At 33.9% G+C, this 27,491-nt stretch overlaps 2 protein-coding genes and 1 long non-coding RNA gene across 5 annotated transcripts in view; all 3 read right to left on the bottom strand.

Moving 5' to 3' along the window:
* Positions 1-12,124, bottom strand: part of msi (RNA-binding protein musashi) — a 38,422-nt gene extending 26,298 nt beyond the window's left edge. Inside the window, exons 1-2 of one of the 2 annotated variants that reach the window (XM_081982690.1) lie at positions 11,692-12,124; positions 2,985-3,055 (exon numbers count right to left, since the gene is read on the bottom strand). In XM_081982690.1, coding sequence (XP_081838816.1) covers positions 2,985-3,022 — 38 coding nt within the window. In that variant the 5' untranslated portion in view covers positions 3,023-3,055; positions 11,692-12,124. Of the gene's footprint in view, positions 1-2,984; positions 3,056-11,691 lie in introns of those variants that run through there. The other variant, XM_081982692.1, reaches the window with a different exon arrangement.
* Positions 12,125-23,000: 10,876 nt separating this feature from the next.
* LOC145730988 (uncharacterized) lies at positions 23,001-23,718 on the bottom strand. The gene is made up of 2 exons (XR_014178723.1): positions 23,463-23,718; positions 23,001-23,414 (listed from the first exon to the last, which is right to left on the bottom strand). It is a non-coding gene; the product is annotated as an uncharacterized LOC145730988 (long non-coding RNA).
* Positions 23,719-25,151: 1,433 nt separating this feature from the next.
* LOC145730233 (brachyurin-like) lies at positions 25,152-27,359 on the bottom strand. Of its 2 annotated transcripts, none has more exons than XM_081981335.1 (4): positions 27,202-27,359; positions 26,993-27,150; positions 26,689-26,939; positions 25,152-25,644 (listed from the first exon to the last, which is right to left on the bottom strand). In XM_081981335.1, exons 1-4 carry the CDS (start codon positions 27,271-27,273, stop codon positions 25,322-25,324), a joined length of 804 nt encoding a protein of 267 aa, XP_081837461.1. In that variant the 5' UTR covers positions 27,274-27,359; the 3' UTR covers positions 25,152-25,321. The 2 variants fall into 2 exon arrangements, with proteins under 2 accessions (XP_081837461.1, XP_081837462.1); XM_081981336.1 differs by having other exon boundaries at positions 26,689-26,936.
* Positions 27,360-27,491: the final 132 nt, after the last annotated feature.

The raw sequence follows: 27,491 nt of genomic DNA, 5'->3' as shown, positions 1-27,491 counted from the left end.
CAACCAGAAGGAAATAGTTAATTAGATAAAAGTAGTTGGTTTTGTTATATAAGTGGCAAAGTGGCAATAAAAACCATCAAGCAACCAAAAATCACAATTTCATCTTCACTATCATGCTGCTTCAGTGTATTGATAGCCCTGTTTATTAATTTTTCAATAGGTGATAAAACATCAAACAAACAACATTTTTCAATTGCTTATTTTCCCTTAGACCGTAGTAATTTGATTCTAGGTACAATGAGTTGGGTTCAATAACATCTTGCATAATGCTAATCTGTAACGTGTGCATTAAATGAAATTTTTTGATATTTTCGTGAAATTTTTTATGGTATTGGACAGTGACGAGCAACCATTGATTGATCCGAGACTTCCTTATAACAAAGGTTATAACTGTTTTTTGAGCTGAGTTAACTTTTGAAGATTATCCAGATGTTTCCTGTATTTAAAGACAAGCACATTCATTTACACATATCAATCGTAAAGAGATACCGACCGAGATACATGTGCCATTCATTTGGAAAACACTGGACAAAGACATTAATAATTAACAGGATATTGTATTAATTACATTTTGTCTGTATACAGGGTGTCTTTGAAAGGTCTGTACAAAATTCTATGACATATTCCTGACATCAAAAAACCCTTGAGAAGATCCCCAAAAATCGATTTTTATTTTTTACTTTTACCACCCTGTATCTCGAAGACGGAGCAATTTCGTACGAAGGTAAGTTGCTTTAAATCGGCTTATTTTAATTAGCCTTTTAGAGACATAACAAAAAAAAGTAAGATGTCTATATTGTTCGGGTAATTAGTGTTGTGCTAAATCATTCGCCACCACTGGATAAATCAACAGATTATGTACTATGTAAACGAGTATTTTACAATGTTGCTATCGCATTTGGAATTAGCACCACAGTCATTTTAAAAATCTCTTGATTTAAGTTATCACTTTAGAATATGAAAACTATGAAGAACTAATTTCAGTAAAGCTTGTGCAATTCACTACCTCCAGGCCTTCGGCCCAATTTGATTTCTCAAGTAGGATTTATTAGTTTTTGAATTCCATTCTAAATTTCTTACGCAAATTCTGGGGTCAAACTATTCGACAATTGCACTTTCCAAACAGCTGATTGGTCCCACTTATTATAGTGGTAACGTTCTATAATTTGTTTTTGTTTAGGTAATAAGGAAACCAATGCAAGATCCTGTGCTTTCATCAGACAAGGTTGAAATCGCAAAACTTAATTGAAATCAGTAACCTTAAATTATAAGAAGTTGGCAGTGTTTTAATTTATAAAACATACAGTTTCTTATTTGTACAGTACTATTTTTAATAAGCCTAGTAGTTCATATCTTAAGTCCATTTTAATACTAGAAACTACATTGTTTCAGAATGATTGTGTCATCCATGCAATAATCCCCATAAACCTTCCAAACAAAACTTCAATAGTTAACTTGGATGCAATTCAGCGCTATAAATGATGTAATTAGCTTGGTAATTAGTCTGATGAGCATTCATGAATGCAAATAAAACAAATCTTATTTTCCGTGAACGCTAAAGCGTTTTATGACTGAATTTAAGCTTTAAAATTGTTGTGTACTAAAGATCATTACCGAAAACATATCCTTACTCTGAACTTTCTAGATTTTATATACAATTATTCAAGGTGAAGCAACGCAGCAATGACCGACTTCTATAACAATTCACCTTCCAAATGAATCAAAATTCGATCAGATTTACCTGAATAAAACGCAGTCTTCAGCTTTCCCTGACAATTTTTGTACAGATGAATATAAAACTACTTTAAAGTATTCTAAGAAAATCTAATAGTAAAAGAACCTTATTACTTAGCTTTCCCATTATTACTTATTACTACAAATCTAGGGTTAAAATTGCGGGGTATACAAACTTATTCACTTATTATTAGTAACAAACTATGTTAATCGAGTAATCCAATATACTAGACTAAACTTGTCCGGCTAAACCGTATTACAAACTCTGAAGTGCATCGCTAAAGCTAGGTTTACATAGTGACTGAACTATAGGTTAGGCAGATGATAGGTTATTATAATTTAATCGTTCTAATGCTAAGTCCACATGTGCATAAAATACAGTACAGTGATTGGTCAAAAAAGCAGTCACAATCACAAACTATGCTGCATATGTTGGACTTACCATAAAACTCCAACAAAATGATGTTCTACAAGACAAAATCATCCCAGAGGTTATGATATAGTATTTCAAATATAACACTATTTTGTTATTATTACAATATTCTACTGGAAGTAGGTTCTACTACGAATTAACCATACGTAATTCAGGTGTGTTGTGTAGGTTTTAATTATAACTCATGCTCTATATAAGAATCCAAAATTTAATAGCTGAGTAGCAGCAAAATGAGCTTCTAAAAATATTCCTGAAACGTCCGATACTTGTGTAAGTGTAATATTTCCGTTTAGTCGACAAGGTACCAGATTGTTAATAAATGTAAACTGTTACCGTGTGCGGCATGTCGATTAATCAAATAAAAACCGCAAACAGTAAGAATTGCAAAATTACCTTCAAAAAGTGAAAATTGGTGAAATTGTTTAGGAACAAACTCATTTTACCCTACTTAATTTGAAGTAGTGGCGTGGTGACATGTCGGTGATGAAAATCACTGAATTCAATGTTATTTATGATCAACTATAATCCAAATTATAAGTTCCTGAAAATTATCATTTAGAGTTTTGTGAATGGCTCTTAATGTCGTTTAATTTGTTTTAAACAAACTGACACTAAAAAAAGGATAAAAGACAATATAAATAATATTGAATTCTCATAACTATGTCTCCCACATATAACTTAATTCTGCCTTTGAAAACTCGGATTAACAGTATATCAGGTGGGTATACGTCAGTTTCAGAAATTGAGAAACTCAGTTAAGAGACCCTTAAGGGATAAAATTAACGACACCCTAAAGCTAAAATCGTAAAGTACTCACCATTCTAGCTTAATATTCGGATAGATCGTGACAGCCATGTGTCAACTGTTGTCAGTCCTCAAAACAACAATCTGAAAGGAAAGATATACTAATTAGATTTTAGTGGCAAATAAGGAAATTACTAAAACATTTTTCGGGCTGGCGCTAAATTGAATTTCTGATAGAATCAAAACAGCTTCAGCCGAAATAGAGTTTTCCAATAAGATGAACATTTTTTGGTCCAACTTTTGATAGGCAAGGCAGAAAGTTGCAATAATCAAGAAAGTTTTCTGCCAATCTGATTCGAAAAATGCCCTATTATGTCTAGTAAATTTGCTAAAAGACCGTGAAGACGTTACTTAGTGTTAGTAGTCGGTGAAAGCCAAACCGAGTGATTTAAGGAAAAAACGGCCTGATTCGTTTTGGCGGTTAATTCATTCTCAATCTGATGAAAACAAAACTTGTTTAATTCAGCACGCGGAAAATAATAACACCAGAACAGTCAATTGGAATTGCTTTCCAGATAATCGTCTATCTAAATAATTATTGTAGGCAGTGTAGTTAGGTTTGAAAGAATGACAAAAAGTTAGTAGAGAATAACATTTTATCGATTGCATCACAATATAAAGCAGGAAACGTGATGCGAGTCTTGTGTTTTCAATTTACAGTTGAATAAAGTCGGAAAAGAACATCCAATTTTATCTTGCCTCTTCGACACCATTTCCCGGCATTATGGAGAAAATCTTGATCCCCCAAATTTATATGTTTCCATTTCGGTTCATGTTTTACCCCCAACAAATATGTTATACAATACAGTTGCTATTTACAACTTTCTTCAGAAACATTATCAGATTTTGTTTTTTCTGTGTTATAATTACTTTCAAGGGTGAATTGAATTAAATGCTGCTTTTTCCTGCAAAACGCAGAAAATTTAATTATCTCATGAAATAACGCAGTTTTAATATCGTTTTTTTTCCTGCTGTACTAATTTATTCAAGTCATCTTAACCCTGCTTCCATTTCATAAATTTTCGCTTGGCTTGTCAAGGTTTTCTTCTGCCTACGGCGGCGGTATTGTTCCCATAAACGAAAGAATACGTAGGTCGAAATAACGACCGTAAATTAGTTATTATAATAGTATAGTAGCTAATTATCATTATGGTAATTGATTTTCCACGATTTTTCTTTAAATCTACGAAGCAGAGAAGAAAAAGTTCTTTTTTTTTAATTGCTCCGCTTTTCAATCGGCAAAACTGATTTCCAGTGTATTTATGGCTGCAAGAAGGCGAATCCGTGTACACGGAATGCAATTAAATGTAAATCGGAAAATCGACGCTATAGCAAACGTAATGACTTTGTAAATCGGACGCCAGAGGACGTTCATAAATTAGAATAATTGGAGAGTCGATATAAAAGACGACTAAAGGGTAATTAATTTAGAAAATTCGGTAGGCTATAAGTCTGGCCGGTCGTCTGGCAATGCGACAAAAATTATTGTACCACTTATGTTTCAGTGTTGATTTGTGTGTTAGAACACCTTGTGAAACAACAATTGTCCTGTTAAATCTTCTTTTTGTTGTTTCAATTTATATCAGTAGTTATATGAGTTGACACTAATCAAGTAACGTCTATTTGTTTAATGATACTCACGTGCTGTTAGTAGTATGTGATTCGTCAAAAAAGCAGCTTTCTTGACCAATTTATTGTCTAAAAGAAACAGGTTTTTATTAACAGAGCTGAAATGATCAAAATCAATCTTTTTGATTAAGTGTTTAGTTTTTAGTTGATGTTGATCATCATACAGTTCAATCACGTCGTAAAAAACGATTTTTTACCATATCGTTTAACACTTTTCTTTGCAACTACAACTACCTACAAAGTTTTGTTACCTACTCATATATTATTTTTATCAATACAGTTTTAACCAAGCATTTAACTCCTTTCTGCTTTAAATTTGATGAAAAATATTAACCACACCAAACATATGTTTACTAGAAAACGTTTTAGAGTGGAAATTATCCAATGTTTGGCACCTTGGCAACTTTTTAAATATGGTTGTGTTTATTTATGTAATTAAGAGTCACACTTCAATTATCATTCTACTTTATGAACTAAATAAACGTATTTAAATTAACTGGAAGGTGTGCTTCTGACTATCAAGGATGTTTTTACATTAAACTGCAACATTTCAAAACTTCGGAGAATTTAAAAAAATTCTGGACGACCTTCGCTTATAAAGACTATTACAAGAGGCCGTTACCATCATGGTTCACGTTTTTGGGTGGGGTTTTCCCCTGAAGATAAATTGAAATTGAAATATCTCAAAAAAAATCCTTTCCTCGAACGATAACTATTTTATTAAAAACTCATTTCAACTGTGTAAACAGTTTTAACCCGGTAGAGTTTTAAATATAAATCATCGACTTATCACAAAATGGATTCACTCGCGTAACTGAGGCAAAAATAACTTAGAGTAACTATTAATACTGTGTCGCACCTCAAAATATTCTCACTTAATAATTGGCTGTCCACGGTTTTGAGAGGAGACGTGTTGACGTCCAAACTAGTGGAAACCTCTTTCAGATTCAACAAAGACGTTATTTTTACCTTACACACGGTCTAGTGGAAATAATAAACGGGCTTCGACCTTAAAAGTAAATTTTCAAGATTACCTGGTGTAATACGCAACAATCCATCACACGGGGTGTCGTGTTTGTGACCTCGGTCCAACTGCGCTGGTATATCGACTGTATCTGGTTTTGTATTGTTCAGACCAAATTTAGTCGAGTACCATTACTCTTGTTAATTGTTTTTTCAATATATTTTCACGCGTCATAAGAGGTAAAACACGATAACCTTTACGGAAGACCAACTTAAATGACGTCGCCTATCTTGGTCATTGTTTCAATGTCGTTGAACTTGTTTCATACCATTTATGGTTTAAGTTAGACGGGTTGTACCTTGACCTCGTCGTATGTTATTTGTAACTGTCCTTTTGAATGAATGAAACTTGAAATGGAGTCTCAAAATGTACTTGCCAGGAAGAATAACGATGAAAGTCCATTTTTCTGTGAAAAAAGTTAACAAGACATCAGGAATATTTATTTTTTCATGTAGTATCTGGACTTCATACTATTAAAAGCAAATAATACTTCCAGTACTTATTCATGATGGATTTAAAAAGTAATATTGATATAAGACGAAAATCGCTTAATGTTAATCTACCCATTATTACCTGAGTAGGATTATCTTCTTTAAACTTGCTGGAATAAAACAACAACTAAAACAAAGTAATCAAACAGTAATAGTGTTGCGACTTAAGAGAGGTGAAAGAGCAATTAAAGCAGCAAAAATTAACCGAGATACAAAATTTTTAAAATTTTGGACACAATTTAAAAAAAAAAAATTTTAAAGTCTGAAGAGACCAAAAATGTTCAGAATGACTTTCGGCAGCTAAAACTGGGTAAACGTGGTCACAACTAGCAAAGCGATAGTTAAAAAAATATTTTTTGAACACCCTGTGTATGTCCAATCGTGTTGTGGTTAGCACGAGATGAAAGAGCAGTTCAAAACGAACATTTTCAGCTTTTTACAGTCGCTCAAACCCCAAAAATGGCAGAGATACGGAATTTTAAAATTTTTTATGCAATTTTCAAAAAAAGTAGAATAACGAAAAAACTCAAAAACGGTTAGAGTAACAGACATTTTGCAAGAGATAAAAAATGTTCAGAATGACTTTCTACAATCAGTTAGGAAATACTTCCAGAGATCAAAAAATTACCAAGGTACTTACAAATAATCGCAGTTTAAGCAAGTATAAACCCTCATTCCAAGTCGAAAAAAGCACCTTAAAAAGCGTATTATTTAAAATATTCTTACAGTGTTCAGACAGTGCTCTATCCGTGAAAGAAAGTATAAACCAGAATAATGAATTTCATAACTCACAAAATTCGAAACGTCATTTACTTTGTGTTTCCTGGTAATATGTGTGACCATGTCTAAATTTCGTGGGCAAATATTGCCAAAGTTAAGCGAATTTTTTACCTGTTGAAAATGATGGATGGTCAGACCGTGATTTAATCAATATAATTGGCTGAAAAAAATGTTTTTAACACTTTTATTTAAACAGGATAATGCTTCTGAATTAATTGATTGATCAGTTTGATTTGCAACTGACAAATTATGCACAAAACGCACTTTTTCTACAAAAAGTTACTTGCAAAGAACAAGAACGTATAAATTGGTCCAATATTAGTTCCGTAAATATCGAACAAAGTTAATTTTCAAAACAGCTTTTTGTTTAGAGCAATTTGCTCAGATGATTCAAAATGATTGGTATTTTATTATTGCAGTTTTTCTTTCTCTGTAGCATTTCAAGCAAATTTGATTTTGTTGTTGAAGAAAGCTGTCATAACAATCTGTTATTCACGTTTTTCTTTACTATCCAGATGAGCTGGATTATCGAATATGTAGATTGCAAGACAACTCCTAGGAAATTCCTTCCTTCTTTTGAACGATTGAAGAAACTTACCAACTCGATTTTATTTTTGCAAACTGTGACTCAAAACTCAAAATTTCCTCCTTGAAGATATGTTAACATGGGTATATTTTTAATTCTTTGCGCAGTAAATGTCTGGTATTCCAACAATCCAGCGTAAAAACTAATTTGGTACCATGATGAAACACCCATTTCCGTCGTATTTCAATCTCTAGTTCTGGCGATAATCGTCGTTTCCTCGGTTTACTTTTCAATCAAAGTCGTTGAACTCCCGTTTCACTTGAGAAGGCGTAATGTCATTAATCTTGTGTCAAACTCATCATCGAACCAATACCCCGCCTTACATCCTAATTTACCTAGACTACGGCAATTCTTCCTTCGACCCCCCTTGATTAATTCCAATCGGAGCACGGACCGAAAGTTCATCTTCGCGGGGACCACTTTTTCATTACGGAAGTTTTTGCGGTCTTGAAAGTAATTTAGAGTGGACCGAAATCTGTTCTTGTGATGGAGATTTTTTATTGTCGTCTATGTTCGCCTCAAATTGCCAATCAATCACTAAAAGCATCGGCAGCCCACTTAAACTTCCTCTATTAGGTCGGATAAGTTTTTTACGAAACTTTCTGAATAGTCGAGTTGACAAGATTTGTTTGAGTACCAGTTATGCTGATTCACAAAGCCCTTATACAATCAATGATTCACTTGGCAACGCTGTAACACATAATTCTGGGTTATTAACATATTTCTTCATAAAAAGACCAACCCAAAACCGTCTCGAGGACAGAGTCAATGGCGCTAAAAGCAAACCCGATTTCCTCTAAAGCAAATTAACGGCAGCATTGATCAGTACCACGCATTTTACGACGTTTTTATATCAAAAGTGTCTTTGTACTTAAATAACTACTTGATCATCACCTGACCGTAAAAGTTTCGAAAACGTAAACAATATTAAATCCGAGGCCGCCTTTTCATAATATTTGAATACCTTAATACGGACAACCATACTATATAGTTGTATTGTAACCCTTTATCGTGATGGTAAATATTGATTGTGCTATTTTAGCGCGCTCTGTCTATATCGTTGTTAAATGTTAACGGAAAATGCGAGCGAAATAATGCACTTAATAGTAATGCAAAAACGCAACCATACTGAAGTATAAAACCTCCAGTGAAACATTTAAAAGTGGAACACGTTGTATAATATTGTTCCCACAACTCAGGCAATGTGAATTCTTAATTATTTTAATGTGGTTAACCTAAAAAGTACACTCTTTATAAAAGAAAACCGACTAAATGTGACTACTGAACATTTGTAGAAATTAGATTTTTTTAAATAAATTGTAAATAAACCACTAGAAATAGAAATGTAATGGTTTTTTTTATCTGAGTTTTGGTTATACTATAACTATACAACCCTGATAATTCAATGTTTACAGGACAAATTAAAAGGCCATCTGATTTTTAATAAAACTTTTGTTTATAGAAAGAAGAGTGAGAAGTAGAAGAAGCTGAGTAGACAAAAAAATGAAAGGAATCAAACGAAAAATTAAATATAATTTAATTTTCTAGAATCACAAGCATACTTTGCAAATTTAAAATCCTGTAAATTTCACTAATTTCCATGTATTTACAACGCCATCCAAAGGACAGCTTTACTTTAATATTCAAATTTACTTTAAATTTTTTTCTTAAGCACATATTTGGGACAAATTCTTTATTTCTTTAATTAGAATAATAAATTTGCTCTACAACACAGAATCAACAGAATGAAAATAGGATTGATGTTATATTCTTAGCACTTGTTTTTTATGCTGGTTTTGCTTTAAACGTCCTTCGGCATATAAAAGAATGGTTTAGAGGTGTGTTTTGTAAAAATTTAAAGGGGAAAGTCTCGGACAAAGTGAAAATATGCCGAAAGTTAAAAAGTATAGATTCTCATATTGGTTTAACCCTCGGTTTAACCTCATACTCTGAACATTTAGTGGAACACGTCGATTACGTTCAAATTTTGAAATTGATGCTCTGATACCATTATTTTCTATTAAAATTACCAAACATGAAGATTTACGATTAAACATATGACTTTATTTTGATATTTTTTTTTGTTCACTCTGTATGAATGCAGTTTATATGTTTTTACTTAAGTGACTTGGATAATTTAAATTTTGAGCTTGCAACACTATAAAGGCCAATCGAGAGGCCAATTGACATTGTCAAAAACAGTCACGTGACCTTCAAAACGCAGTTTAAACTTGACACTTGTAAAAAACTTAAATTACAAAGTACACGTCACGTGACATTGATACTGCAATTCTGAGCTTGCACCACTGTAAAGGCCAGTTGACATCCGTCAAAATTAATCACGTGACCGTTAAAATGTGGTTTAAACTTTAAAAACTTGGTAAATTAAATTTAGACTGTTTTAGACAGTTATAAAAGCTGAAATTGTAAGATACATCACGTGACTTTGATTATGCAATTTTAGAGCTCGCAACACTGTAAAGTCTAGATGACACCTGTCAAAAACAGTCACGTGACCTTAAAAATGTAGTTTAAATGTTGAAAATTTGGTAAATTATTATAATAATTTGTAATGAATATTGTTTCAACTTAATATCATGTAACAAAGATTTTACCATAATAATTACATGTACGGTCAATTTTGTTATATTGATACACTATATTGTCTACTGCTTGGTCTACTACAATGTATTCCTTAAAATATCGCAAAATTTCCTTTATTTAGGCTTTATTTCGCTCAAAATTTCAATGAAAATATCGCAAAACATTTTGAAATATACAGTAAATTCCTTATAATCCTACGAAATGCCTTATAAATACCTCAAAATGCTGGTAATACTGGCAAAGTGCCTCATAATATTTCGAGTGTGTACACCAAAATACTTCGGCGATCTACCCATCGGCCTTAGACCAAATTTTTCATTTTTTGACTACACCTCAGTCACACCCTATAGGTATACTCGGATCTGTGGCAACTTTAAAAAAGTTTATTTAGGTCATCAGAAAGAGAAAGGAAATATCTTTTAATCCTCAAAAAAATTACTAAAATCGAGTGAGTCAATTTGAAGAAAGAGCCGCACTAAAAAGACCAAAAATTTTGCTGTCCCATTCAGAGAGGCATGATAGAGTATAATCTAATGGTTTTTAATTCTATACGGGGGAAAAAAACCTTGATCAAAGACCAGGAATTGAACAATTAGCCTGAAGGGTAGTCAAATCATAGACTGAAGTTCAATTTCTTGCAAAGGGGTGCCTGGGCAGCACATAACACAACAACGACGTATGTTTAATAGAAAGATATTAAAACTTAAAAATTTAAAGGCCACGTGGTGTGGCGACCATGTGGTGTAGCCCATGGTGGGGTGGCATCAGGACAAGTGAGAATAATTAAGAAATGTAGAAAATAGACTTATTCCACTTTTAGCACCATTAATTTCCTGTAAAACCTGAAAAACCAGAATCCTAAAAATGAGATAGATGATTTCAATTTTCCTGTAAATGAGCAGGTGTGTTCTTCCCCAGAGAAGGTCGGTTTCAGAAGGTCTTCTTGTCAGTTACACTAAGTTCAACCGTTTATTTATTAAATACTGCAAAATGATAGTTTTTCAGCTAATCACAAAATGAGCTCAGGAGTGAGAATCCAAAATTAACCATTTTTTAATCTTAAATTGTGCAATAACTTTTTACTAACTACTTTGTCTGTTAAATGTTAGGCTGGCAAATGCAAAATAAGTCTCTTGCAATGTCATAGTTCTCATGATTAGGCTCAAGCACTGTTCACATGTACACAAGCACAAATCTTGGTAATAATAGTAATAACAACGACCAAGGTCTAGGTAACAAAGACATTATTATAAAGACAAACAAACGAGGTTCAGTCACCTTTAATGGTATTTTTTCTTTTGTTTTGAGAAGGTACCATGGTACCCACAGGTTGGTAGTAAGGTTATTAAATTTTTTTATAGGTTGGCTATGCTTAAATCAGTGAAATCCGCAACGTCCCAGCATAAATTCAAGATCAAAATGATAATTTTAATTAAATCTTTCCGTTGGTGGAGGTATACCGGCAGCTGAGACAAGGTCACCTTATTAAATCCGCTCCGTTTGTAGATTTTAGTATCATATAACAGCTTTCTCAGATAAAACACAATATTGGTCCAGCTTGTAGAGTTTAGCTGAAAGAAAAACGGTAAATGTAGTTAATATTTACCTTAGCCAAAAAATTAATGCCAGTCTACGGCAATCACGTCACACTTTATGTAATATAATCCTTCCTGTAGTCCTGATAATTTTTATCTCACGGAAACTTTAAAACAATCAAAACCAAAACACTGAAACTAATTCCACACCAACGGATCCGTGAGAAATACGTCTCTTTGTCTCAACCACCACACAACCGGCACCATTCAGAAACTTTGCCCAAAAAAACAATAACAACGAAAAACCGGCCTCCTGCTGCGCGTTTCAAAGAAGAAGAGGCAAATACAATCTACACTGCTGCGCGAAGAAGAAGAATAAGAAACCAAACTGAAACCTTCGAGGTTTCCGGCAACGTTGCCACACGTGACTGGTCTGTCGAGCAACCGGTGTGTACGGTTATCTGTAGCAGGAGCGATGCGGTGCTCAACGCAACTCGAAACTGTCTGCAGCAGGAGGCGGCAAAACGCCGGCGACGTTGTGTGTGGGCAGCGCTGAAGAAGGCGGCATTACAGGGCGCAGGGCCGGTTGGCGAACGCTCTTGCATCCTGCCGCTCGAACAAGCCAGCTGCAAATTTTGGCGGCAAATTTTGACCTTTAGGGAAGTGTGATTATTTTTTAGCAAAAGTTATAAATTAATTAACTAGGACGAGTAAAAAAATGCTTTTAATTTTTAAAGAAGTTTTAAATATTGAATTATGTCAAAAACAAATTTTAGCTATCATTTCACAAATAGCTAGAAATATTTATTTACGGCGAGCTTCTCTTGTGAGCAATCAATTTCAAAAACCGAAAGATTGTCAAATTAAATGTCTGCAAATTCAGAGAAGTAGAGCTATTTTTTCCGTTGGAAGAGTGTAACAAAACTGGTTAACAATGACTCAAACAGCCATTTGTTTTTTGGGAGACGTCAATTGGGAAGAGATTGCTCTAATTTTACAAGCTCAAAATTAAATCTTATCATTACCCAGAAAGTTACCACGATTTAGCTCTATTTCAATGGCAAGTATCACAAATAAGCTCAAACAAGGTATTTGTGTGGATTTAAACATCACCGAAGTTGCTCTTGCAAAAGAAGTTAAAGTGCAGCTAATTAAGAAATCTTCCAGAGCTCTAATTCTTAAAAACAGGGAACGGAATTCTTAAGAGAATTAGAGTAAAAAAAAGCTGACTAGAGGTCCGTTCGCAGAGGCAATCTCTGACTGGTTTCCAACTCAGAAACAGTAAATGTCAAGTTTCGTTGGTTGAATGCTCACGTGACTATGACGTTTTTTGACTTTGTGGACAATGGATGTATCCATTCCTCTGATTAATAGTTGGAGATTCTCTCTGCGAACAGACCTTATGGCGGATTTCTCTCACATTCTACAGATCCTTCTCTTGATAGCTCCCTTCCCTAATTTCAAGAATACTCAGCAGGCCACATACAAACATTGGGGGATTTTCATATTTTTTTAATTTTTGAAAATACTCACAAGTCCGAAAAAGGTTGCATTCCAAAACTACATTGTTCAAAAAGCCTGATTGTATGACGTAGTACCAATAAACTAAACAGATGATGGTAGGACAACACCAAAATTTGGCAACAGGACAAGTGTTTGAATATTTCTTGAATAATAATAATAATGAAAAAATGAAAAAATTCACTTGTCTAAGGGCCGATTACACCGACATATACCAGGTGTCCAAGAGCACCCTGGACATAGGAGATTAACATGGGAAAACGGTTTTGATTTTTTTGCGCCTGTACGGTTGATTTGATTGAAAAATCGTATTAATGAAAGTTGTAGTACCTATCACGGACTAGTTTTCTGTATTTTTTTCGGATCTCTAACTTGAGCCCTTTCGTCGTGAAACACGAACAAAATTGAGAAAATTTAAACTTTTGGCCTGCACTGTATAGGCGGTTGTCGGGCAACGGGTAAACAGGTCATTGTTGCGGGTACGGTTGCTCGGCAACCGCTTATACAGTGCAGGTAAAAAGTTTAAATTTTCGCATTTTTGTTCGTGTTTTACGACAAAAGGGCTCAATTTAGAGATCCGAAAAAAATACAGAAAACTAGTCCGTGATAGGTACTACAACTTTCATTAATACGATTTTTCAATCAAATCAGCCGTACAGGCGCAAAAAAATCAAAACCGTTTTCCCATGTTAATCTCCTATGTCCAGGGTGCTCTTGGACACCTGGTATAATGGCACCCTAGACTAGGTTTTAATTTGACTATGACAATTTGCACTTGATCTGTCACAGTCAAATCACAACTTAGCCTAGGTGAACCTTAGGGTGCCCTTAATTACGTCGGTGCAATCCGCCATAAAATTGTCAAATCACTTATCAAATAGGTTTAAAATTAACTAGATTTCCTTTGATATTGGAACTTGAAATAAGAATGTATCATGTCAACATTTTACATTAAACCTATATAAGTACTAGAACAAATAATATGCATTTAATGCCTTAAATAGAAACAATTTTATTTTTCCTACATAATGTATAAATACATGATAATCTAACCTCATTTGTTAATATCCTTAGATAGATACTGACAAGCTCAATAGATCCAGGCGGAATACTTTTTACTTTGAAAATCTTGTATATTCAACTGATGGATGACAAAGTATTTCAAATATAAGCAAAATCAAGAAATATTTATACTTTTAATTATTACAAGCCATTAATTTATAATCAAACTGAAAATGAACTTATTGCTTGATCGAAGCATTCTAGTTTATTAAACTTTCAATCCTATACTATACGGAGATATACACTTATTGTTTTTATTCCTCAACCTACTCTTATTTGATTTACATATACTATACTGGGTGTCCCAGATAAAAGTAACTCCTTAATAATTAAAAGAAGTAATGGGTTAAATGGAAAAAAAGTTTCGTTATTCTGAGCTCAATGAAATGCTGTACTAAATCTAGATATATCTTTTTCCAACCATATAGCGAACTTTGTTGTCTCCTATTATTGTCGCCATATTAGATTAACAGGTTATTGAATGATTATTTTAAAAAGTAAATACTATTCTTACAATAAATTAAAGTAGGAAACAGTTTGGGTGATGGTATAAATTTGAAAATGCCATGGAAAAAACATACCGGATGTTGTTTGCCAAATAACTGATCCAGACACGTAAATATCGTCGTTTCGGAAATACCTAAGAAAACATACGACCGAGATTCGTTGTTTTTGGTGTGCAACTTCAAAATAGGCGGCACTTTTCAATAAACATGTCGCCTAGTATAGGAAAAATAAAAGATTCAATATAGTCCTGGTCGTAAATATTGCAGAGCCTCCAAGTCGAGGAAGAGGAAATTAGTTTCCAGGCTTCGAACAGGAAGCAAATCTCTTCGTCGTTGTTGTTTCCGTGAATAAGTCAGTTTCTAAGGAGGCGTAGTGTGAAAATCCCAGCAACGAAAATGTTGCTGGTTAATTTACCGTCAGGAGTTTACAGGAATAATTACTAGAAGGGGAAGCAAATAAAGGTAATAAATAAAACAGAAAAATCCGGTTTAAAACAATAAATACCCTCGTGTTGCTACCTGGAACTTAAGCCATCGGAAGACGTTGATGGATTTATCAGAGAAGCCGCTTATAACTTTCGTTCCCAGATGATGCCCCAGCGCCAATTCATCTTACCAGTAATCAAATTTGCTTGAGAAAACGTTTAAACAGTCGTATTAAATTAGTTTAAAAACGCGGAGGCGTCCAATAAAACGCCTATTACTATCAAGGAACAGAAGCAACAAGGCAGTAAATAGGAAGATTAAGCGGCGGACTAGTTCTGGCCCACTATATGTCTGGGCGTTGCCGGAAAGTCGTGCATGAAGCTTTAATAGGTAGGTTAACGGTGATTAGGCAATATCTGAAGCGGCCCAAATGCCACAGTCGTGTTCGACAAATTACCGGTTTTATTATTACCATTTAAAAAATGTATTAGTACGCGCCAAACTCGAGGAATGACAAATTTGACAGCTACAACCATATACTTTGAATCAGTCGTTTATTACAAATCACACGTGCAAGGAAGAGAGATATCAAAGAACAAAAATTGCTGGAGAGAAAGTGGAGTGAGATGACTCACACAACAGAGTTAGAGAAACTACCAAATTTCCAACATTTATTTCATGTTGAGTTCTAATAAGATTTCTTAGGTTTCTTGAGAGTGTATTTTTAAGTAATGCCAGAGAGTTTCTTGTTTCTAGAGAGTTTAGTTTCTAGAGAGAGAGTTTCTATTTAACATCATTGACATCGATTCTCATTATCCAGTAACTTTCTTCGTCCCAAGAACAGTTGTTGCAAAAGATCCAACATTTCTTAATACACTTGATGAATTAACTAAACTCATATATTTAAGACTAACTAAATATTTATCAAAGATTATTTTTGGATGAAAACTCAACCCAAGTAACTTTATTTATTTTTAGATACTGCTCCTTAGTCTAGATCATTTTACTTAAATATTGTCGTTTTCGAGATATTGATTAGTAAACATTGGAATTTTCAAGATTAGCAGGCAAAGATAGAATAAAAACTGTTGTTCCTATCTTACTTTGAGATCTATGTTGCTATTTTCAAAGCTTCAAAAGAACATAGTAAGTAAATAGTAATGTTACTGGTATAATACTCATGTAAAAAGCTGTCTGGCATTGCCAGAATTATCTTATCTAACAGAAATTATCGGACAATGTCAGAAACTATCTAGCAATGTCAGAAGCTATTTGGCATTGTCAAAAAGTACGTATTTGGCAATTCCAAGAAACTATCTGACAACGATAGAATTGTCCTTCAGAGCCACTGTAGAGTTGTATACTATTTTTGGTCAATTTTAGTCATATTATTTCCTCTGCACTGAAAATCATTACGTGAAAACTAGATAATATTGAATAGACAAGACAGTGCTACGCCCAAATAAGCAAACTCGAACATTTTTATATGTTCCAAGTCTTTCTAACCTATTGAAATGCGTTTACATTATTGCATCCCGGTTATACGTAAGCACGTAGAGAAATTGTCTAGACAATTCGGAGATTTATTTATATTTAAAAGGACGATTCTTATTTAATTTCGGCGTACTATTTTAAAATCGTTTGACTCTGTACGTTGGCGCTAATTATAAAATATGTATGCAAGCCGGTTTTTAAATTACAATTTTAAATAAGTAGGTAGTCGCTGAAAGTATTATCGTTTTGACCGGCATCCAATACTTTTAATCGGCAAAGTAAAGGCAATTACCTCACATTTAATAGACATCCTTTACTCTAGTTGATGAGAGTTTACTAACTACCAGTAACCAGTACTTTTCCCATAAAACGGAAATAAATCAGTTTTCTAAATATATAATCAGCAGCTCGGCTATATCGTTCAGTTTATAAAGAGCAAAATTACTCTTACCGGCTTAGAGCTTCGAATTTAGCATTTTACGCGGTAAATGAGTGATTTATGTTTCGTTTAGGTCATTAGCACTGATTAGTGCACTAATAATATGTTAAGACGTCAGGAGGGTATCATTTAGGTTGCGCTAAAATAGTTTTCCATAAAGTCTTGTCAAAGAATAATCTTAAAACAGGCTGAAATAAATTCAGGTCAATGCTAATTCAAACTTAAGTCGAGTTTAATCGAATGGGACAAAAAACATCGATACAAGTTTCCGTCTCGGTACGACAGCACTCAAGATATGCAAATTTGTCTCCCGAGGCTTCTTGTTCGTTCCTTTTCTTCAGTTTGTGAAGTTTTTCAGTTTGATATTGCATTTAAACTCGCATCTGCCTCATTTTGCAGTCTTGTTTCGGTTTCGAAACAATCTGGATGGCGATCAGAAAAAAGCAATTATGTTAATTAGAGCTTCGTTAGTGTTTTTGCAATTTGTTCACCCCTCTCGTTGCGCTACAAATTAATATAATAGATTGGACCGGAAAAACAATATTTGAATTCGGTTCAAAGCAATAATCATCAATTAAACAGGAACTGGAAGCGACGTAAATGATAAAATTTGCAAAATTTACTGGCTCGATAACTGTACCATTAGCTCGGTCGGTCTGGATGGCGTAGCAAAATATCCAGTTTATTCCTTCTGGAAAGGACGGCCTTCTTTTCAACACTAGTGCAACAAATAAACGATACGACTCTCGGGACCAGGTGCGCGAAACTTTATAGTTTCAGTTTAGAAGTTTTTATTGCTCGCCAGATAAGAGCAGGTAGTTTGCTAGTTTTGCGTGCCTAGCGCGGTTTTGAGGTGTTTTGTGTAAAGTTTGTTTTCATCACGGTGACAGCTATATCAAATGTTTTGAAATTAGTGTCCAAAGCATTATCCTGGTAACTAAACCGTGGTGTAGAAATTATGATATAAAGTTTTTGAGTAACACTTCCGTTTCAAGGATTATCAATGTTGTTTCAATTTTTCATAGGGTGAAGAGCAACCTAGTCCAACAACAATGTATTTACAAGTTGAAAGGCTATATAAAACTCTAGAAGGGCTATAAACTCATTTACACTTCTAATAATGCAATTATTGTCTTCTGTATTTACTTTTGTTAAAAGTTTTCTCCTTCCTCTACAACAAAATTCTACGTTTTGGTCAACAGCCAAGATTTCTCTCTTTCTTATTGTGAGTATGAATCCTTAAGCATTCCAGAACAGTAAGTAAAATATATACAACTGAAAACAATATTAAAGTAAATTAAATGTTAGTCTAACAATCATATCAGTGCAAATCTTTCCCTACTAATTAATTCAGTTACATTTCCTTTGGCTTAATTATCTCAGATTAGCTGTTATAATTTATTAAAGTATGATACGCACTGTTTCATTGCAGTCGAGCGCATCGATAGCCCATCCCTATCTGCGTTAAGTTTAAACTACATTAACTCCGTAAGCAGCTCCCCATTATCGGTGTTCCGCTAATGAAGTTTTCAATTTTGCTAAAACGGCAACCGAGCCGCAACGATAACCTTTCGCCATTATATTTAACCGAAACAAAAAAGATAGGAAACTCGAAAAGGTGTGATAATTGATGACGTCGCTATTATCATTCTTATCTCTCGGGTTTCCAGTCAATAAGGCAATTGGAAGGACGATTAGCGGGGCGAGTGCGAATGACATCCCGGGGCTATTAATTCCCCCTGCCTCTCGTGTCTTTTGAATAGGAGTCAAAAAAAGTGCGGAAACCTTATCTTTACGGTCGACTAAAGTCCGGAAAAACTGTTCAGTGTAGGAGCAGTCGAGTGAATGTGATTAGACTAAATTGCACATCACTGCTACATGCCACATTCTAATTTCAACAATCGTAAAACACGCAGAACGTTTTCAGGCAATTTGATGAGTTTAAATTGTATTCGGATGTGTGGGTATGATCATTTTGAGTCGTTTCTTTGCTGGGAATGTGCACAAACCGACATGTTTAAGTGTTATTTGTGGAAATTTATTTTCAGTTGATTAAAACTTTCCACAATCAGAAAAACCCCTTATTTTTTCCCACCGTACAGATAAAGCACGTTACAAGCCTTTATTCGACAAAGCCTTTATTAAACGCAACAGTAACCCTAAGGAGGCATACAGGAAAGGGATACCTGAACACGCCCTTGCGTTTAATCATCACCTACGCCAGTGAGGAGATAAAACACGTATTCTTCGACCGTAAAGGGTCGTATGTGCCCTTTTTCAATGCTACCATGTCGCTATCAATTTCCAGCATCCTTTATCGAAACAATAGAGGCGTTTTCCAAAAAAAAAAATTAATTTTAAAAACGTGTGTGTAATGCCACCAGCCATCGATGACTTTCGCTTTTTTTTGTTCCACAGTTTTAATTTTGTCATATATTAAAATTCCAAACCAGCGACAAAGCAGGATGAGTTTCAGGATAAACCCTTTTATACATAATGTTCAAAAATGTCGTTTAATCCATTAAAACAACTAGATAATCACCAGTTTTAGCCTACTAGTTTTCTAACGGTTCGTTTAGACTATCAAAAGTTTGCAAACAAATTTAAATAGAATTTTATGTAAAATAACTGGAAAGAGTGTCACAGAAACTGTTTGTAGATGTAACAAAAATATGGGTAACTACTAAAAAAATCGCAACTCTAACACCCTTTATCTAAAAAAAAGAAGAAGACGAAGAAACAGTCAAAAACTACAAAACGTTGAGTAAACCATATTTATGTTTTGTTGGTTTTACTATTTTTACGTTAGCGTTATTAAAATAATTACTAACATTACAGTATAAAAGAAAGTTAATACTAGTTGACACTAATAATAAACGTGAATCCGTTTGTAACTCTTGAACTGATTTATTTATTTTAGCTGTTTCATTTGAGTTGGTAATTAATTATAAAAACGTATGCAATTATAATAGGATCCACGTTCAAAAAGATTTAATCTTTATGTTTTGGTAGAATATAACCATTGTTTCTAGTTAGTAGAAGAGTATTTTCTTGTTTGGAGAAAAGTGTCCTGCACAGTGAGCTGTTTAGTTTCGTTTGCAAGATTCTTTAGACCCATCAAAGTTAAGTAGGGTTTCAAAATTGGTATGGTAGATCATTTTTTTGGAATGTCGGTTTAAATATAGGATTCTAAAAGAATACTTCATTCTATTATAATAACTTTCCTTGCCACGATAGAGTGTTATCAATTAACAATCCGGTAGTGTCATTTATTTTCACGTTTACATTGTTTAGGTTTATTGCATGAGGTTTATTGAGGAAATACCTAATTGTTGTAAAATGTTGCATTAGTTTTATTGTTATTTAGTGTTACCTTGTTTTTTACTAACAATATGTCAAATTTACTCATAATTTCCTTCTTAAATAAGATCTCAAAATAAGCTAGAATATCAAAGTTCTGAATGTATCAATTTATACTCTGTATATTCCACCAAAAACTGCATTTCAAGTTTTGATAGTAAATTTATCGGTGAATGATTGAAGGGCATTTGTCACTTACATCATACATACTTAAAATGTGCATTTGTTAATTTTCAGTTTTGATTGTAAATGCAATTCACAGAACTATAGTTGGATAATGGTAAAGATTATCTTAAATAAATATTGCCTTGTTTACTTAAACTTTGCTATTTGTATTGATATTTAAATCAATTCCATTGTGATGATTATCTTGTTATTGAAAAATATTTTAAAATATTTATATTAACTAATACTAATAAATAATTGTTGGATTTGCTTTTTATTTAGGGGTGGTTTTGGTTAATGGTTACTTTCCTTTGGCTGTATTGTGGTCCTTTTAATCTAGGTTCTCTATAGCGAGAGGTTTTGGTTTTTGGCTCAATCTGGTTTTCTGATAATTTTTATCTGTTTTTTTCTATAACACTAAGAATTTTTTATATCTGATCACTGTTCTTTTTTATTGTACTTTTGACTGTTATTGTATAATTTTAAAAATACTTAAATGTGACTAAAACAGAGACTCTTTGACGGTAATTTTTGTTCTTCTCAGCTAAAAAATGCATCATCATTCTGAAAGAGCTTTATTAAGGCATTGTACTTTGTTCTCTTTCAATCCAGACAAAGCTCGTTGCTTTCTTTATTCTGTATCTCTCTATCGTTGCATGCAAAAGGAACAATCCAGTCTGCGTTAACTAAGCAATGACGATAGTAAGGGAAAAAAAAGCACGTTTATGTAACTTTTTTCGTTCTGGATTGTCTGGTGACCGAAAACTGATTCGATCCAGAGTCTATCGGTTGGAAAGCCGGTTTGCTGAAACGAGAAAAAAGAATAATGCAGTTGTCACGACCAGTTACAGCCCCGCTGTATTTGGTGATATTGTCGGAGTTGATACCGTTTTTTTGCGGTTTCTTGGAAGACGACAGCTGTGTTTTTTCCTTGCTTGGAGTTGACAGCCTGAAAAAGTTATTTTTTTGCCTGGAAAATGACAGCGAGTAGGGTGAGGGTGGAAGTTTATCTAAAAATGTGCAAGTTGGGGCAATTACAGACTCAGAAAAGAACAAGCTTGTAAGAAACAAAATAACATTGACCCGCTTAGTAATTCACTTTAGGGTGTTTCCCTTAAAAACAATTCAGTTCACCCTTCTGCGGTCCTAAACAAAACACCAACGCTCAGTCATTGTCTTCACGTCAAGTTAACTTGCTGTTAAACGTGTGAAGACGGGCATTTAAAGATTAACTGCAGACAAGTTTCCCGTCTTTACATATCTCGAAAACACAATAGACCCTTTAAGGGATCTAAATATTTGCGCCACATTGCAAACATGCTTCGATGCGGATTCCTTTTGTATTAAGTTTCGTTCAAAGAAACACTGCAAAATTGCCCGAACTCAGGTTATTATGTTCGCATATAGTGGTACTGGCAATTCCATTTTCCATTAGCTTTAATGTCCACGGTTTTACTGTTCGTAGTTGTGCGGTCGGCTAAAAAAGTGTCACCACCAAACCGCAATAACTTGAATTTATGGCATATGGAATGGAATAAATTTGACCGGCCATTAAGTACACGGTTCTCGGATATCGAATTTATGAAATTCTACGTACAGGACCTTAAACAATAACCTAATCCCTGGTTGTTTTTTACAGAACAAACTTTGAGTTTCTCCTTATTCACTTAAATAAACCAACTATCTTGTTTGGAGTACTATTTCTTCGTTACAACGATAATGAGTTGGATAATGACCGCAGACCAAACTAAAAAAAAAAACAATAGCAATGCAAGCTCGCCCTTTTTTTGCAATTTGCGGTAGTGCAAGTTTCTCGTAGCGGAAAAGTCTAGGAAATGAGAGATGTACGTTGTTATTATCCGGTATTACTGCCTCTGTATTAAAAGGGAAGCTGGGATTAATATGAAAAATCAGAGAGAAATAGAGAGAGAGAAAGAGTAATTTCACGTATGTGTAGAAAAATCCTTTCAACGTGATCTACTTATTAGTGGGTAAATTTGTTAAACGAGATTAACGATTAAGTAGAATTTTTCCATAAAAAACAACAAAATACGATTTGTAATTAGTGCTGATATTCTGGTGATTTGATCAAGTATACATTTCAAAACCAATATGTGGGATAAATTGCCTATGATAATTAATAAATACATCTTCTAGACCTTAACAACAATTTTTAACCTACTTTTACATCTCTCTAAGAAAAATGTTTATTTATAAAAGGTCGACTATAATCCGAGCTAAAACGCATTAATTACGACGTTATGCGCGATATTTGACAAGTGGAAATGATTTGTTCACATTCCCCGCGTGCTTCTCACCTTTCAATGGTCCTGGAGCCCGCCTAGGGAAGATTACATTATCCCTGATTTATGTTTCCGCCCGCAAAATTGTTGAAATAATTTGCCCATTTTCTAGCACCGTTATAAGGATTTAATCGAATTTCAACACAAGGAAACTACATTCAATTAAATGGAATGAAGAAGTGCAAATTAACGACTTCTAACTGGTTCATGGTTCAATTCGATGAAAGAATTTCCAAACAGTGCCTAATGTTTATATGGGGTTGGTAGAGTCATATAAAGCGGCCGTAAATCCTCTGTTTCTAAACACTTGAAAACTCTCAACTTTGGCCAGAAGTGCTTAATAATGCGAACGGCACAAAAATTCGGATGAGCAACGAAAGGGCGGCCATGTTCAGTCATTTGCAGATGATTTACGGCTGATCTTGCTGAAGCTGCTATTTTTCAGCGCCGGGCAAATACACTACAACGGCAGATTCATTGTTTTTATGTCCCTTTTGATTTTCTGCATTGTTCTAGCTCTAAAGGGGGTTATTAAAGTCAAGTGGGAGCACTTGGAACCAGCGTACCTCAATATTTGCTACTCTACCACCCATAAAAATTTCAATGTAAAATGGCCATCGTCCAAACCCTGTCGGGAAATTAGGCGGAATTTACGGTACAAGCAACACGTACGCTATTAATTACTGCGTTAATTATTTAATAACTTGGCTATGTGCGGCTGACATATGTCATGGTCAGGTGCTGCACGATTGGCTAGTGGCCGAGCTCATCAATCATTGGCAGCCTGGATTGCAACATAGCAAAGTTATTATAATGTTTCAAGTTTCCACATGTCGATGACAACCTTTACTATGTACGAATTGGACGTGGTTTAGTAGACCAAAAAATCAAAATTTTTCTTAATGACATACAGAAAAGTCACTTTACCCACACATGTGATTCTAGATATTTAACCGGATAGTCATTATTAATCCATTAATGGAAAACCAATTTTCTTTGCCTTTAATATTCCTTAATGACCATAAAGTAGTCGAAAAAAAATAAATGGTTGGTCTTAAGGTTCTTGCTTAAAAGCATTTATTCATGAAGAGATAAATAATTAAAATATGTGTTATAAACAGTTTACCAGCTTCACTATCTATCTGATTAAAATCTAAATTACTTCGCACAACACAAACAATATGTTCGTTATAAGTATGGTTTGTTAGCGTAAAAAGAGTTTACTTTTACTCAAATTAGTAGGATAGCAGGTTTGGAACTTTTTAATTTAACTTTCAGCGAAAAAGTTATATCCTATTTCCCTTGGTCGCAAAAGTTTACTAGTTATTCGATGAGGTATTTGCGGTTTCTGGGTTTCAAGCATTTCATTTTTCTTACTAATAGAAATACTTATACTAGTTCAGCTGTTCTAATCAAATTACTACCATGATTATGTTCTGTGCAGTAAAATAACAGTTTTAAATTTCTCAAGTAAGCTCAGCAGGTACATACTTAATTTTCTGGTTTTCCAAGACTACAAAAATAGAATAAAATTAAAGTCAAAAATGTAATTAGAAGTAGGGGAAACCTATGAAGTAGATTAGGTTAGCCTATAAGGTAGACTTTCCTCAAAGATCTAATAAAAACATGTTATTTGGTTACATTCAGGTTTTTTTTTTGAAAAAACTTAAAGACAAATTGAAATCATTGAATCGCTTGAACGAAAATGTAAAACATTTATTCCTTTGCTGTCTCAGTTGTGTTTCATATTGTTGAAAAGACACGTCGGCAAGTTTTACCTAGAGATAATCCATATTTCCATCCAAAAACTAAGCAAAAAACAATTTTCTGGATTATTCACGTCCTAATAATGAATCTAAATTTATACATCAAGATCTGATTTTAAGTCTCAATTGATCATCAATCTTTTACCACTATTATACATGCTGCAGATGACCCTAAAGTATGGGCCATTGCTGCCAGTCCTTGTCCAGCCTGAGTCGACTTTTAATCGTCCACAACGTCCCTAACCACCATAATGACGTAGAAATTTAATTATTTTATTAAAAAATCCGCTCATGCTTCCCTTAGTTCTCTTTGAAGCCCGGTTTAGTCTTCCAGGCACGTCATTATTCGGCTAGGATTAATCACCTTTTGGATGCTTCCACTTTACATTTTTCGCGCGTTGGAAAATTAATTTTGCTTGTTTAAAGGGAATTGAAATATACTGACGAGCATTTTTAACGTTTAAAACCCAGAATGAATATAAAATGCGGTTTATAATTTTGCGTTTATTTAACCTTGTAAAGGAGGTTAAAATACGTCTTATCCATCGTACTGACCCGAGTAAGGAGGTAACGCTCAAATTAAGGTTCGATGCTACAAATTTGGATGAAGCCCCAACTCACAAATTTGGAATGAACGAAAGTTTATGCCAAACGTGATATTACACTCCCGAATATTTGGCAATCCAGTCTCTGTAATGGCTGATCCTGGTAAACACAGTGGGAAATCCAGCTTCGCAGTCGCTGTACCCGAATGAGACCAAGCCTACTAAAGTACTGCCTACTGTTAAAGGACCTCCAGAATCTCCATAACAAGCTCCTACTAGTCCAGCTAAACTATCATATCCACAAGTGCACAATTGTGTATCTTCGATGGTCACGTTTACTGCAGTAAAAGCAGCGTTGCAATTTGAGTTGTCCATGATTTCCAAACCAACTTTGCGCAATTTGTACTCTACGGTGTAGGAATAGTTATGAGTTGAACCTGAAAAATCATGTGTTTCAGTTTGAAGGCCAATGGGAGAATACAAATTTTGTTCACAAGTCTAAGTCCCAAAGATTTGAGATTTAGAAGTAGAATAATATTCTTTAACTCAGAAAAAGTTCAGTGCTAAAACATCTCTTGTAGAATTTTGTTTAAACTTGTGTAACAACTTGTCATAGTGTAGCTTGTCATTTCCGTAAATGCTGCACATGTGGACTATCTCTAAATTTTCTTTTTTTATACAGGAAACAATCCAGACAAGAAAGTGTCAATATTGATTTTATTTCAAATTCCTGCGCTGTAGCTGCTTATTTGTATAATACAATGCTGTCAAGTTTTGATATGAGATTGATATCACATATCCTTTATTGAAGTGGAACATAATTATATCAATAACTATACATATAAATTAATAAAGTCTTTAAGAATAATCCACTCAAGTTTAAAGTACATGTGAGAAAAATTTTGAAATTGTGGTATTCTCCCGACAAAGAGAAGCAGAATGCGAAAAAAGTGTAATAATGGTAATTCTTTCCTGTTTTGTTGGTAATATAGCACAGTGCCATTATTATAACAAATTAAATAGCTTTCATCCTCCATCAATTGATAAAATTTGTCGTTTTCGCATCCTAAATTATTATAAACTCTCTTTTTAATATACTATTCCATAAAAACGTATCTATGACATAACACATATGAAAAAATTACTCCACAAAAGTAAAAAGGATATTTTATTATAATTATATCTAGATTGAAGATAAGAGAATAATAGAATAACAGGAAATAATAGAAAGATAATGTGTTTACCTATCCATTTATATTATTAGAAAAGCAATCGTGCATGTGTTACTTTAATCTATTTGTAAATTTATATTTAGACTGTACTATAACTTCCAGCACTACGATATACAACTGAACTTATAGTCAAAATAAGGAAAAATTTTCAGCGTATTGTGATCATGAAGGTTTTACTATTTTTATTTTATTGTTTTTTCTATAAATAAACAAATACGGTTCTTACACAATCAGATTATTAAAACTTACCCCAACCAGATAAAACTGCTGTACTTCCCAAAAAACGTCCGGCTGTTGTATCAGCCAGATCAGAAATTGGCGCTATGGCATTAGTAAGTTCAACGTATTCTTCCAATTTCACTAAAGCAATATCATCGTAATAACTTCCGGTGGTGAAATTTTCATGTACGATCACTACCGGACTTTCAAACACCTTTTTGGTAGTTTCGGTGTCATATAAATCGTGTGCACCAAGAATGACTTGCAGGGTGTCACTGCTGCTGAAAACATGTTTTTTGGAAACGACCTGCTGGTAGTTTAAATTTATTCTTACTTGTAGACGCAATGAGCGGCAGTGAGAACGTATTTAGGGGAAATGAGGACTCCTCCGCAGAAATACGCATTATTAATAAGAATAGCCACTTGGTATGGGAGGGAGTGAGGAGTGACTTCAACCCCTCCAACCAGAGTCGTAATTACGCTTAGACTTTGCTGTAAATTTACAAAGTTCAAAACATTTTTGAATATGTTGTGGCAACTTACTTGGAGTAACGGACTAGCGGTAGTAAACCTCCAAACTGTCAATAAAATTAACAATTTATTTGGGTAAAACATGATGACTTATAAGTAGTTTATTTGATACCCGGTTGAAAACATCTCCAGATTTCCTTCGTTTATAACTGGTTGGAAAAGGACAGGACCGGCATTTGCCCCTATACCGTTATATACACCACGAAAAATTTATTAAGGCGAATAATAAAATTTTACCATCAAAACCTTGAAGCCAGATTTCTAAGAACTAAAAATATCAAGAGAGATTCAAGTAGCTAATA

Source organism: Ips typographus, linkage group LG6 (genome assembly GCF_016097725.1).
Source record: "Ips typographus isolate SLU linkage group LG6, UJ_Ityp_2.0, whole genome shotgun sequence".
Taxonomy (NCBI): Eukaryota; Metazoa; Arthropoda; class Insecta; order Coleoptera; family Curculionidae; genus Ips; species Ips typographus.
The sequence above is the reverse complement of the archived record's forward strand: the minus strand, read 5'-3'. Positions and strand labels throughout refer to the sequence as shown.

Excerpts from the sequence above, each read along its gene's own strand:
- LOC145730233 (XM_081981335.1), bottom strand. The coding sequence starts at position 27,273 with ATGTTTTACCCAAATAAATTGTTAATTTTATTGACAGTTTGGAGGTTT. Across the intron at positions 27,151-27,201 it reads CCGCTAGTCCGTTACTCCAA|CAAAGTCTAAGCGTAATTAC; the intron begins GTAAGTTGCCAC and ends GTAAATTTACAG. Across the intron at positions 25,645-26,688 it reads AGCAGTTTTATCTGGTTGGG|GTTCAACTCATAACTATTCC; the intron begins GTAAGTTTTAAT and ends ATGATTTTTCAG.